At 48.0% G+C, this 13,227-nt stretch overlaps 1 protein-coding gene across 6 annotated transcripts in view; it reads right to left on the minus strand.

Moving 5' to 3' along the window:
• The window catches only part of GRB10 (growth factor receptor bound protein 10), a 183,936-nt gene that overhangs the window by 89,197 nt on the left and 81,512 nt on the right, over positions 1-13,227 (minus strand). For all 6 annotated transcript variants that reach the window (XM_053897753.1, XM_053897757.1, XM_053897758.1 and 3 more), the window contains one exon: positions 6,683-6,773. In XM_053897753.1, the coding sequence (XP_053753728.1) occupies positions 6,683-6,773 (91 nt within the window). The remainder of the gene's footprint in view (positions 1-6,682; positions 6,774-13,227) is intronic.

The raw sequence follows: 13,227 nt of genomic DNA on the forward strand, positions 1-13,227 counted from the left end.
CATTTTTTCCCCTTAAATCTCTGAACGTGTTATAAAGTCTTCATCATGTAACGATGGTAAAGCACCCTTGCACAATCATAATAAACCCAACTTGGTCATAACGTTTGTTCGATGTTTACGACCGACCCGCTGAATTTGACTAATGTTTTTACGTGGACCTTGTGGTTGTACGGTAATGTGAAATATGCCTGTATCTGGATTTCTTGGACCGTCTCCTGCAAAGCTACAAAACACTGTAAGATGAGTGGGAGAGGCTCTGGGCACTACCTCTCCAACAGCTCATACAAAGAGGGCAATTATTTGCTCCTTGAAGGTTTTGTGACACTCATCTGCAAAACCCCTGAGCCCTTTCGAGGGGGTGGTACTGATTACTGACTCCATTCTTCTGAGTTATTTCTTTATTAAGATTTTGTGTTCTGCCAAGAGTCAAACTGTTTCATTTTGTTTTCCTCTTTCAACTATTCTTATTTCTTCCGATGTCTCTACCTAAAACTTCTGAGTGCTGTCTACGCTACTCACAGAGCTATACATTAGGTCACGTCACGGAACATTCCCTGCACGCCGTGCAGGAGAAATATTCTTGATTTTCTTAGGTAACCTCTAGGTTAGTTTTTCTTTCTAATGGTGTCAGTTTGGTGTTGTTGTTTTTTTTTTTTTTAAAGACTTTGTTTAGAGCAGTTTAGGTTTACGACAAAATTCAGAAGAGAGTATGGAGATTTCCCATAAACCTACTGCCCCCCCCCCCCCCACATGCAGAGCCTCCCCGCTGGTCAGTATCACTCACTGAAATGGTACATTTTTACCACGGACAAACCTATGCTTATACACCATAACCATCCGCTGACCTAGGGTTCGCTCCTGGTAGTGTGCATGCCATATGGGGACCTGCACAGCCATACCCATCCTGGTAACATCATATGTCTTTATAACGTCAGTACTGTCACTGCCCTAAATCTTCTCTGCTCCACCCAGAGAAGATTTTTCTGTCACCATCCCGGGCAACCACTGGTCTTTTTACCACCTCCGTAGTTTTTCCTTTTCCAGAATATCGCGGAATTGGAATCCTATCAGCATGTCGCCTTTTCAGGCGGGCTCCTTTCACACAGTACCGTGCGGCCCGGCCTCCTCCCTGTCTTCCCATGGCTTGATAGTTCACCTCTTCTTAGTGCTGAGGAATATTCCACTGTCTGGACGCACCAGTTTATTCATCCATCCATCTAACGGAGGACGTCTTGGTTGCTTCTGAGCTTTGGCAATGACGAAGAAGGCAGCTACATGCATCGCTGGGTTGGCTTCTGCGTGGACCTAAATCTTCGGCTGTTCTGGGTAAACACCGAGGTGCACAACTGCTGGGTCGTACGGCAAGAGCAAGCTGAGTTTTGTAAGAAACCGACAGACTGCCCTCCAAAAGCGGCTGCGCCATTTTGCATTCCAAGAGCAATGAGAGTTTCTGTTGCTCTACATCGCTGTCAGCACTGGGTGTTGCAATTTTGTCTTTGTTGCTGAGACCCTTTATCCATTTCGCCCCTATTTTCACATTTACAGGCATGAAGTCATTCGTGGTTTTCTTGTCTGAACTCTGACGCGCTCTTCGCGTGGTTTTCCTGTGTGCCTTCTCCCTCCTGAGGGACTCTACTAGAGGTTCACAGTTTCGCCAGATTTTGCAAAAGACTAACATTTCGCTTGGTCCCTACCCATTGATACTTTCTTCACCATTCTCATAATTTCTGATCTTAATTTTTGTAACTACTCCTTCTACGTTCCTTAGCGTTATCCATCTTTGATGTTCCTAATTTCCGTTTCTCTTCCAAGATTAGAAATGGAGTCTCAAATACAATTTAGCAGCAACATACAACTTCCTACCTGCAAGTACACTCATTTTACATTCAATTCTAAATGACTAACTGGTATTTTCATTGTGAGTTTCTCTGTAACCCAGGAGTCGGGTAACTGTGTTTTAAAGTTTCCACGCAGATTACACATTTTGTTTGGAACTTTTTCTGTTGACTTCTGATTTAATCACACTGGGTCAAAGAACGTGGCTTGCATGACACGGATCACTTAAAATTTAGTGTTTTAGGGGCGCCTAAAAGCATCCAACTTTGGCTCAGGCCACGATCTCATGGATCGTGAGTTCGAGCCCCACATCAGGCTCTGTGCCCACAGCTCAGAGCCTAGAGCCTGCTTTGGATTCTGTGTCTCCTTTTCTCTCTGCCCCTCCCCCTCATGGGCACGCTCTCTCTCTCTCTCTCTCTCTCTCTCTCTCAAAAATAAATATTTTTTTAAAAATTTAAAAACTTTAGTGCAGTTTTCCATACGTGGTTAACTTGAAAAAAATTTTTTTAAGTAGGCTTCATGCCCAGTGTGGAGCCCAGTGTGGGGCTTGAACTCAGAATCCTGAAGTCAAGACCTGAGCTGAGAATAAGAGTGGGATGCTTAGCCGAATGAGCCACCCAGGTGCCCCTATGTGGTCAACTTTTTAAAAAGTTACACAGATTTTAGAAGATAATCAAGAGGGGGCAACCAGATGGCTCAGTTGGTTAAGCTGCCAACTCTTAAAATTTTTTTCTTTTAGTGTTTATTCATTTTTTGAGGACAGAGAGAGACAGAGAATGAGTGGGGGAGGGAGAGAGAGAGAGGGAGACACAGAATCCGAAACAGGCTCCTGGCTCTGAGCTGATAGCACAGAGCCCGACGTGGGGCTTGAACTCACAAACCACGAGGTCATGATCTAAGCTGAAGTCAGACGCTTAACCAACTGAGCCACCCAGGTGCCCCTAAGCTGCCGACTCTTGATTTTGACTCAGGTCATGATCTCACAGTTCATGAATTCAAGCCCTGCAACGGGCTCTGCACTCACTGTGTGAAGCCTGCTTCAGATCCTCTGTCTCCCTCTTTCTAGCGCTCTCCCCGCTCACGCACTCTCTCTCAAAAATAAATAAACATTAAAAAAAATGTTTTAAAAAGAAAAGAATCAAGAGTCTATCTGTTGGATGCAGGGTTCTACGTATTTCTACCAATCGGGGCTTGTTAATACTGTTAACAGATATCCTTGGAATTACTCCTACAATCTTATTTAGTATTTTCTGCCTGACATCCTTTTTATTCTTCACATCCTGTTTTTCCTCTTTTCCCAGTGATGTCGGTTGTTTTTATTAAATACAGATTCCCTTATATCTTCTTCTGCTAGGTTACGAGTACAGATTTTACGCATATTCTTTCATTAGTTACAATCCGTGTTTTAGATCCAGCTAAGATTTTAAAATACGTACGTAACTTAGTATACTTTTTCTTAACGTAGCCTCAAATCGTTTTACATTCTACTTCCCCCAACTGGGGTCTTATGATGACAGAATCACTCACGGAACAAACCTCACAAGACAGACAGACACACACACACACACACACACACACACACGCACGCACGCACGCACGCGTGTGTGTGCTCCCAGGGTCTAATTATCATCCAACGTTCAGTTTAACCTTACTACTGTTCCCTACACTCCCGGCCTTATCTTACTGAAGTACAGCTTTCAATCAATCTTTCAGGGAAGATTGCCAGTCACAAATGTGCTCAATGTTTGCCCGAAAAAGCTTTATTTTGCTCTCAGTAGATGTCGCTATCCACTTTCAGGCAGACAGCCATTTCTCCCTCGACCCTCTGAAAACACCCCGTGTTATTTTCCGGCTGTGCCCAGGTTGGTTGTCAGTCCAAACGTCGTTCACGCACTGGGAAGTCTGCATTTCTCCACAGATCTTCTCTTTGTCCTCCGTTTTCTAGATTCTTGCTAAATGCTTTTAGATGTGGATTAACCTTCCCCTTTCCTTTGAGTTCTCTGAGCACCCTCTGGGGCGCCCGGTGGCTCGGTCGGTTAAGCGTCCGACTTCAGCTCAGGTCACGATCTCACGGTTAGTGAGTTCGAGCCCCGCGTCGGGGTCTACGTTGACAGCTCAGGGCCTGGATCCTGCTTCGGATTCTGTGTCTCCCTCTTTCTGCCCCTCCCCAGCTCTCACCCTCTCTCTGTCTCCAAAATAAGTAAACAGTAAAATATTAAAATGCCAATAACTGTTGGTGTAACAGCTCACTTCCAACACGTGGGCTCCTCACACCCACCTGTTTCTGTCATTTCTTCCCATCGTAGCGTCACGGTGTCCGGTCCTTCATGACACTCTTCTGTCATTCACCGCCCTGAGTGTGACACACACGCTTCCCTCGAAGCCTTTGATAGACTTCTCTTCGCTGCGTATGGAAACGTGACCTGCTGACTTGGGTGGCTCACTTCTCAGTAGGAGATGGAGAATCACCCGTCCTGCGGTGCAGCCAGGCTGAGTCCTTCTGACTGTCCTGTTTTACAAGCTCTGTGTGCAGAATTACTGAGGAGCGGAGGGAAAGGTGTTCAATGTCACAGGTGGAGATGCGTTCATTCATTCCCTGAGACCCTGCTTCAGGTGCAGGGACGCATCAGACCCTCAGCTTCAACTATGGGCTGCGGAGCTCCGGAGCAGGAGAGGGGATCTGCTCTGTTCCACGCGGAGCCCACCCTGCCTTCGGTGCGCAGCCCTCCCTGCCACCACCCGAGCAGGCGTGACATCTACAGGATGCTTGAAAGTACACCTTGGATGTCGTCAAAACTTAAAGAAGCTTTAAGCTTCAAAAAGTTCTTTCAAGGGGCGCCTGGGTGGCTTAGTCGGTTGAGCAGACGCTCACGGTTTCAACTTCGGCTCAGGTCACGGTCTCACATTTTTGTGGGATCGAGCCCCATGTGGCGCTCAGTGCTGACAGCACGGAGCCTCCTTGGGACTCTCTGTCTCCCTCTCTCTCTGTCCCTCCCCCACTCTTGCTCTCTCTCTCAAAATAAACAGAGAAACGTTAAAAAGGAAAAAAAAAAAGTTCTGGGGCACCTGGGTGGCTCAGTCAGTTAAGTATCTGACTTCGGCTCAGGTCACGATCTCACGGTTTGTGAGACCGAGTCCCGTGTTGGCTCTGCAAATAACAGTGTGGAGCCTGCTTGGGATTCTCTCTCTCTCTCTGCCCCTCGCCTGCACACGTACACACTCTCTCTCAACATAAATAATTTAAAACTAAATAAATAAGCTCCTTCTGTGTAAATTTCCTATCTAGTCAATTTTCTTGACTAAAGCTTTGACGTAGACTTGTGTATGAACATTAATACCAAAACTTAGATTATTTCACCTTAAATGAGACCACTGCTAAGCAGTGCAATGTAATAAATTAAAATTTTCCAAAGTTTCAAAGCCAACATTAACGATATTCCTCTTTCTTGTTACAAGTTTTTTAAAAGACGACCAGGAAAGTGTGCCTGACACAGAAAAGCCTGACTGTTTTATGAATCTTCTAACACTTGAGGAAACATCTCTTTGACTTCCTATGAAGCTCCCAGCTTTTATTTTTGCAACATTCCATCCTCTTTCTGCTTAAGCAATTTAAAAAACCTGATTATTCTAATTCCTCCCACCTCTAAACCCTACAATTTATTGGACTTAACTTCTGTAGGAATCCACACCGTGAGTCATGTGCCTTTTTCCTGGTCCCTCCCCCCAAACCAGACTGGGTCCCTTCTTGGGCTGCCCGCCCCATATCAAAGCATGTATCCCTAAGACCCAATTTGCTTTTAACCCCTGTCCTTTCTTTTCTACGATGATCCCATCAGAAATTAACACAAGGGGAACAGAAGAAATCACAGAAAGGTGGAGAATTACCAAGAGCACAGACACACAAAACCAGCCTAAGTGCAAATATGAAAATGCCAAAATCAGGGTGCCTGGGTGGCTCAGTCGGTTAAGCCCTCCAACTTCGGCTCAGGTCATGATTTCGCGGCTCGTGGGTTGCAATCCCACTTCGGGCTCTGGGCTAACAGCTCAGATTCTGTGTCTCCCTTGCTCTCTGCCCCTCCCCTACTTGGGCACACACTCTCTCTGAAAAGCAAATAAACATGAAAAAAAGAGTGCCAAAATCCACAAGATTTCACCATGGAGGAGCCCTGGATAGGTAACATCAAGTTGCCCTTAAGTTGCATCCCTAGATAAATCTCCGTAGAACTGACTGTGAAGTTTTGCCCACTGAACAGAAAGACAGCTTTCCCCTCACTACCGTTAATTTATATGACAAACCCTGTGAGTGTTCCAAGCACCAAAAATCACCTCTCTGCCTTCTCCAATAGCTTAAGACACATCTTGCTTCCGGACGGACGACATAAATGGAGGGAAGACACAGAGAGGCTCACAGCTCAAGGCTCTGATGGCCGGATGCTTTAGCGCAGGGTAGAGCTAGGGGACAGGGGCGTGGCGGGGCCACTGTCCCACACAATACTGGCTCCCTGCAAAAGGAACACTGAGTCCTTTTTTGTCCAAGCGGAAATCCTCTTTGGAGGATCGCTTTCGGTTAGCAAAGACAAGTATGGGGGTAGGTCTTTCACAAAAGCGAACTAGTGGAAAACGGACTTTCCAAAAGCAGGAGACACCTGTATATGAAGATCTCACAGCCACGCATTTTTTTCCCCTGTTTTTGAATTTGTTTTCCTTAAAGGGGAGAAGAGCCAAGGCCAGAATCTTCTCGGATGAGGGGCAGGAACGATTTCTTGGCATACAGAGCCCCAGCACGTGGCAAAGTCACAGTCGGAAGGTAGGGCATCTGGGTCACCATGATTTTGTCGTTTCTTACCCTGGTGATTGGTGAGCCGGTCAGGCTGCGCTGGGAAGCCAGGTCCTGCCAGGTCTCGTGGGCTGACGGGGGGTGTCTGCTCCACCTGGTCCTGCAGAAGATAGGAACACAAAGGCTTCGGTCAAAAGTTCACACTTATCCACATCCACCATCGCTCGCATTGCCTTCTTCCTGTTTCTTCAATTTCTTTACCTTTCTAGTTCTCAAGGACAGTTGTTTAAAGTACACCGGATGGGGCACCTGGGTGGCTCAGTCGGTTAAGCGTCCGACTTCGGCTCAGGTCATGATCTCGTGGTTCGTGGGTTCAAGCCCTGCGTCGGGCTCTGTGCTGACAGCTTGCAGCCAGGAGCCTGCTTCGGGTACTGTGTCTCCCTCCCTCCCCAGCTTGCACTCTGTCTCTCCTCTCTCTCTCTCAAAAATAAACATTTTTAACGTAACATAACATAACATAAAGAAGTTAATCGTGAGAAGGTAACCACTCTGTTTAGCAAGGGAGTCAGGACAGAAGTTACTCTCTGTTTCTGTCTTCAACTGCTTTGCCTGAAGAGCAACTCAAAAAGAATTACTGTCAACCGCTGGATTTAAGCAATGAATATAAATAATTAGCATTCCAGGGAGCACACGCATTTTCTGCAACAATTACTGGTAATCAAGCCCCAGGCGGTCTGTTATCTGGTACGGAAACATCCAGAGTCTGCCTTATAATTGGCCCCCCTCTACCAAGCGGGAGGGCTCAGTGGCATTTTTTAAGATGTCAAGATGAGGACAACAATCTTAGGCAAAAGTTACAACAGCAATATTACGACCAGCTCCACAACTCTAGCAAAATGTCTTCATGAGACTCAGAACCAAGCCAATGAAAGACGCATTAAAATACGGGCAAAGAAAACGGGTCCTTTAAGATTTACACGCTTGTAACAAAATACTAGCAGGAATTAACCTGGGGTGGAAAGAGGTCAAATTTCTCTTCCAGATTTAAGAAATTTTGACCATGCACATGTATTACCTCTGTAATTAGCTTTTAGAACTCTGTCTGCAAAACACATCGGCTCTAAGAGTAATAATATGTTGGCAAAAATAACAGCCAAATTCATCAACCTCATCCCTACCTCTGCAGAGGAACCGCAGACTGCCTCGGGTGGAATGTTCCACGTGCCTGGGCACCTGCACCAGCCACTGTGCACAGAGCCTACACTGCCAGCGGGACTCCCACTTTACAGATGAAAACACTGAGGCTCAGGAAGGTTATGTCCACCTTACTACCCCTGCTGGGAAGGGGCATCCCGGGGATTAGAACCCAGGCAGTGGGGCTTTTAGATCCCAAGTGCCTTCCCACCAAGCTGCCCAAGAAACTCATTCACATTTTGAGGAAGTTGCTTTATCACCCTAATGTTCCCCCAGCAAGTGGCTGCCTGTCCAGAGCCTGGGAGCATAGAAACGGATGGGCGATACTCTACGCCCTCCACCGTGTGCACACTGACTGACACGTATACATGTGTGGGTGTGGTCAATGCAGTGCTGGGGGCCGCTCTCTAGAGCTGGGGAGGCAGATTCGGGGGCACTGGGGAGATAGTCCAGAAGGTTCAACCCACCGACATCTACCCCTCAGAAGGACGCGGCTCACTCCCTGGGGAGGCCCAGCCACCGTCACCCCTTCCCCCAGAAAATCTGGGCAAAACGGATCAAAGCCCCAAGGTGTGAGAGGATATTCTCACTGCTTCTCTCCCTCCAAAACAAACGGCATTCTTTTTTTTTTTTTTTAAAAGATGTAACACCTGCTAACTATGAAAATCTAGATGCTAAAGAAAAGCACAAAGAAAAAAATCCAAATGAGCCTCTCTCCTCTCACCCGGGGATGGATCCTATCAGTTTTCGGTCTGTTCTCCCAGAGAGAAGACAAAATGCACAAACATGATACGTCTGTAGGCGACGTTTGAATTACTTACGGAGAACGTGTAGGGGACATCTGGACCGCATGGGGTTACAAATGATCCCGCTAAAAAATGGATTCAGAATCAAAGGACGCACGTTACTGAATTTGAGCCTATCTTTCTGAAATCTCCCATGGCAACGGAGCATCTCAATCAGCACTTCCAAGCCCTGGACCACTCCCCTAGGCGGGTGTGCAACCTGACTTTAGTCCTTCAAGTGACATTAATCCATTCCATACTGGTGAGCATACGGTTAGTTAAGAACGGGTTTCTGGGGCGCCTGGGTGGCTCAGTGGGTTGGACGTCTGACTTCGGCTCACGTCATGATCTCACGGTTCCTGAGTTCGACCCTTGCGTCGGGCTCTGTGCTGACAGCTCGGAGCCTGGAGCCTGCTTCGGATTCTGCGTCTCCCTCTCTCTCTGCCCCTCCCCTGCTCGTGCTCTGTCTCTTTCAAAAATAAACGAACATTAAAATAAATAAACGAGAAAGAAAGAAAGCAAGCACAAACGGAAGTTTCTGATTAGAAAAGAAGAGATGGGCTGGTCTGGAGGACACAAAGTCTGGAGACAAGAGGACACCACCAGGAGCCCCACTGAGGTGCTGAGGACGGAACTGGGCTGTTGGGGTTAGTGCACAAGGTGGTACCCTCGACCCCCAAATGCAGCAAAGCCTCCCCTTCCGGGTTCACCCCTCCCCCTCCGCTAGTGTCTGCCATTTCAGCCGGCATTTCCCCATCCAGCCGGCTCTTTGCCATCGGGGATAAGTATTTTTTCTTTCTTTCCCAAATTGTAAAACAAGCAGGTACGTTTTGGGGAAGCACAGAGCAGATGGAAAATAAAAATGAACCTGAATCCCACGACGGCAGGTGGGGTAAGTGATACCTCTCCTGTGGACCCTGCACCACTACTGTGCACAGCCAGACACTGGAAATCACACGGGGTCAATGATTTGGGGTTCTGCTGCCTTCCCCTCCCCGGTTAACACTACAAGATGCTTTTTTTTTTTAATTTTTTTTTTGATGTTTATTTATTTTTTCCAGAGACAGAATGTGAGCAGGGGAGGGGCAGAGAAAGAGAAAGACACAGAATCGGAAGCAGGCTCCATAATCTGGGCTGTCAGCACAGAGCCCGACACGGGGCTCGAACCCACAAACTGTGAGATCATGACCTGAGCTGAAGTCAGACATCCAACCAACTGAGCCACCCAGGGGCCCCTATTTTATTTTTTTTAATGTCTATTTTTGAGAGAGAGAGAGAGAGAGAGAGAGAGGATGAGCAGGGGAGAGGCAGAGAGAGAGGGAAACAGAATCTGAAGCAGGCTCCAGGCTCTGAGCCATCAGCACAGAGCCGGACGCAGCACTCGAACCCACAAACAGTGAGATCACGACCTGAGCCAAAGTCGGACACTTAACTAAGCCACCCAGGCACCCGTACAAGATGGTATTTGAAAGCCTTGGTAAATACTGTTTTCAGATTCCAAACTATTCTAGTGAACACCTGCAGCCACTTGCAAATCTCAGCATCAAACAACAATCCAAGAAACACTTCTGTGCATAAAACTGTCCACATTTCTGATTATTTGCATCGGATCCCTGAAAACAGAACCACCGGGCCAAAGGTTTCATGCACATTCTTGTTTTTGAATCTAGATACATTCTGTGAAACTCTTGTCTGTATCGCTTTACCCTTCCACCCAAAACAGAGAACCGCCCACTTCATAATATCTGTGGCACGCTGACACTGGTGATTTTTCTGGAATTTTTTTCTGGCCAATGCCGGAGGTAAACCGTGGCCTCGGCCTGTGGTTTTTGGTGCAGGTCTTAAATGCCGAAGTTGACCATTTCTCATAGCTCATTAGGCCTTTCTCTTTCTTCTTCTGGACTACCCTCAGACAGGTCAGCTAGACCGAGGGCACCGGGGCTTTCCGGGCGAGCCACAGCCCACCCACCCCTCGGGAGCTGAGCCCCTTGGGGCCAGTTACCTGGAGTCTGAGTCGACTGGTTCATCTGGAAAATGCGTTAAATGACCCCCCTCCAGAAGGTTTATTGGCAGAAGGTTTGTTTACACCCTGAAGTGCAAAGCCAGGGCCCAAGGCTTGGGAGAGCACCCCCCAGGGTGGCCTGTGGATTCCTCCGCCCACTGGAAACTCTGGTTTATTCCTCAAATCCTTCCAGGATGAGCTCTTCATGTAGTAAGAAACACAGTTGACTGCTATTCGCAGCAAATGCTTTTCCCATCCTGTCTGCCGTTTTAACTATACTTTTGATTCTCGCAAGTTCAGTTCAAGGTAGGCAAGTGCCCTGACCTTTTCTTTTCAGTTCACTGCTGCCAGCTTGATAACTGCCCTTGCCCTCTCTCAAGGAATCTGGAGAGCATCCATGTATGTTCTACTTGGTCCCTTTTCTGACTTGATGTACTCTGACTCATCCCTGTCTCGGACATTTATTTTGGTGGAAAGGACGCAGTGAGACCAGATACTGGCCCCAGTTCGCTCTGCCCTTTTGCCTGAGCTGGAAGGTCACCTTCATCCCACCTTATAATCTCCACACGTGAGAGCCTCAGCCACCCAGATCTGCTGGTTCCTGAGCCCCGGCCACACTCTCTGTATCACATCTTCTGACACATTTCCAGGGGCACAGGCTCGTCCTCCTCTTCCTTTTACATGAATTCCTCATTTTCTTCTAGAACTGCTTCCAGGGTTTGCTTAAATTATTAAAACATCTCTTCTGGGGGTGCCTGGGTGGCTCAGTTAAGCAGCCGACTTCGGCTCAGGTCATGATTTCATGGTTCATGGGTTCGAGCCCCACATCGGGCTCTGTGCTGACAGCTCAGAGCCTGGAGCCTGCTTTGGATTTGGGGTCTCCCCCTCTCTCTGCCCCTCCCCTGCTCATGCTTTGTCTCTCTCTCTCTCTCTCTCTCTCTCTCTGCTCTCTCTTAAAAGTGAATTAATGTTAAAAAGAAAAAGAAAGAAAGAAAGAAAGAAAGAAAGAAAGAAAGAAAGAAAGAAAGAAAGAAAGAAAAGAATGGGGTGCCTGGGTGGCTCAGTAGGTTAAGCATCTGGCTCTTGGTTTTGGTTCAGGTCATGATCTCACAGTTCGTGAGTTCGAGCCCCGCGTCGCGCTCTGTGCTGACAGCTCAGAGCCTGGAGCCTGCTTCTGATTCTGTGTCTCCCTCTCTCTCTGCCCCTCCCCCACTCACACTCTGTGTCTCTCTCTCTCTCTCAAAAATAAATGTTAAATTTTTTTTTAAATTCTCTTCTATAGCATTTACTTACATATAAATGAGTAATTAGTACTCATTAGGAATACACGTGTTGGTGGTGAACCGTCTGGTGGAAATCAGACCACAGGTACGTGGGGAGAGGATAAACCAAGGGTAAGAGGGTCAGCCTTCCTACCACCCCCCTAGGCCCCACCCAGCCCGTCCCTCTGGGACACATAAGCCCCCGGGGCATCCCCTAAACCCATTCAGGCCCTAGACTAACCTGACACCACTGAGATATCTTTCTAGAATACAAGTAACTTTCCAGATTTAGCAAATAAAAATACAGGATGTCCCGTGAAACCGGCATTTCAGATAGACACCCTACCACCCGCTTTTTGGTGTAAGTATGTCTCAACTTACATGGGACTTCGCCTAGAAAGAAACAAAACAAAACAAAACAAGCTTTTGTAGTTTGTCTAAATTTAACTGGGCATCCTATACTTTATCTGGCAACTCTACACCTCAAGGACTGTCAAAATCCGACAGGGATGCATGACAAAGTACAGCAGTAAGAGCGAAATTTCGAAGAGTGGCTCATTTGCTCGTATATAAAACTCCCAGGTCAATAAAAACCGTCCTTCTAAAAACTGAACAGATAGACGCTTCAGTCAAGAGTCCTGTTATCCTGGGAAGCGAAAGCAGATGGAACAGTATGAGAGACGGTAGCGTTTGTAAAATACGGCCAGCAGGGAGAGGCTAACCGCCCCCAACCCCATGGCTCCGGAAGGTCAAGGCGCAAACGTCCCTCCGCTCTTCAAAGGCAAACAGTGGCCCCCGGCCAGGCTCAGGGTGATGAAAACCCGGCCAGGAGTAACAAGCCTGTCACTGTGCGGCTGGGTCTCCCAGGGCTCCGTTTTTCTGTTTGTCTGGGTGGGTTTCCCGTTCCAGATTAGCCAGCCTCCCCGGAGGGTCAGGGGCCGATCCTACAGAGCTTCCTCCTTGGCAGGAGGCCCGGGGCCTGGAGGGAAAGTCCAGGATTCTTCTCCGAAGGTGGCTGCTAGCAGCTACGGCTTCTTCAAACCCGAGCCCTTCGTCACTGGGCCATCTACGCCTCTGGGGAAGGTGGGAACCCGGGACAGTGAACCGAAGCCCCTTCAGTGGCCGAGCAGGTCACTTCACTGTCTGGGGCTGGACTGCCCCCCAGACCCGCGTGGCTGTAGAAACACTTTCCAGAGTTGGAAACGGACGTCCGGTGGAGCGGGGCAGACACACTGCCTCCGTGAATAGGAAGGAGAATGGCCTCCTGCAGCGTAAAGCTGTGCTGAGTGATTTTGTTCCGAGCTGGGAGGGCCGGGGGTATGAGCCTGCAAGGTCAGCCGCAGCCGGCATGCCGGTCCTGGAGCCCCCGTG

The sequence above is a fragment of the Panthera pardus genome, unplaced genomic scaffold (assembly GCF_024362965.1).
Source record: "Panthera pardus isolate Hobbes unplaced genomic scaffold, ASM2436296v1 HiC_scaffold_8, whole genome shotgun sequence".
Classification (NCBI taxonomy): Eukaryota; Metazoa; Chordata; class Mammalia; order Carnivora; family Felidae; genus Panthera; species Panthera pardus.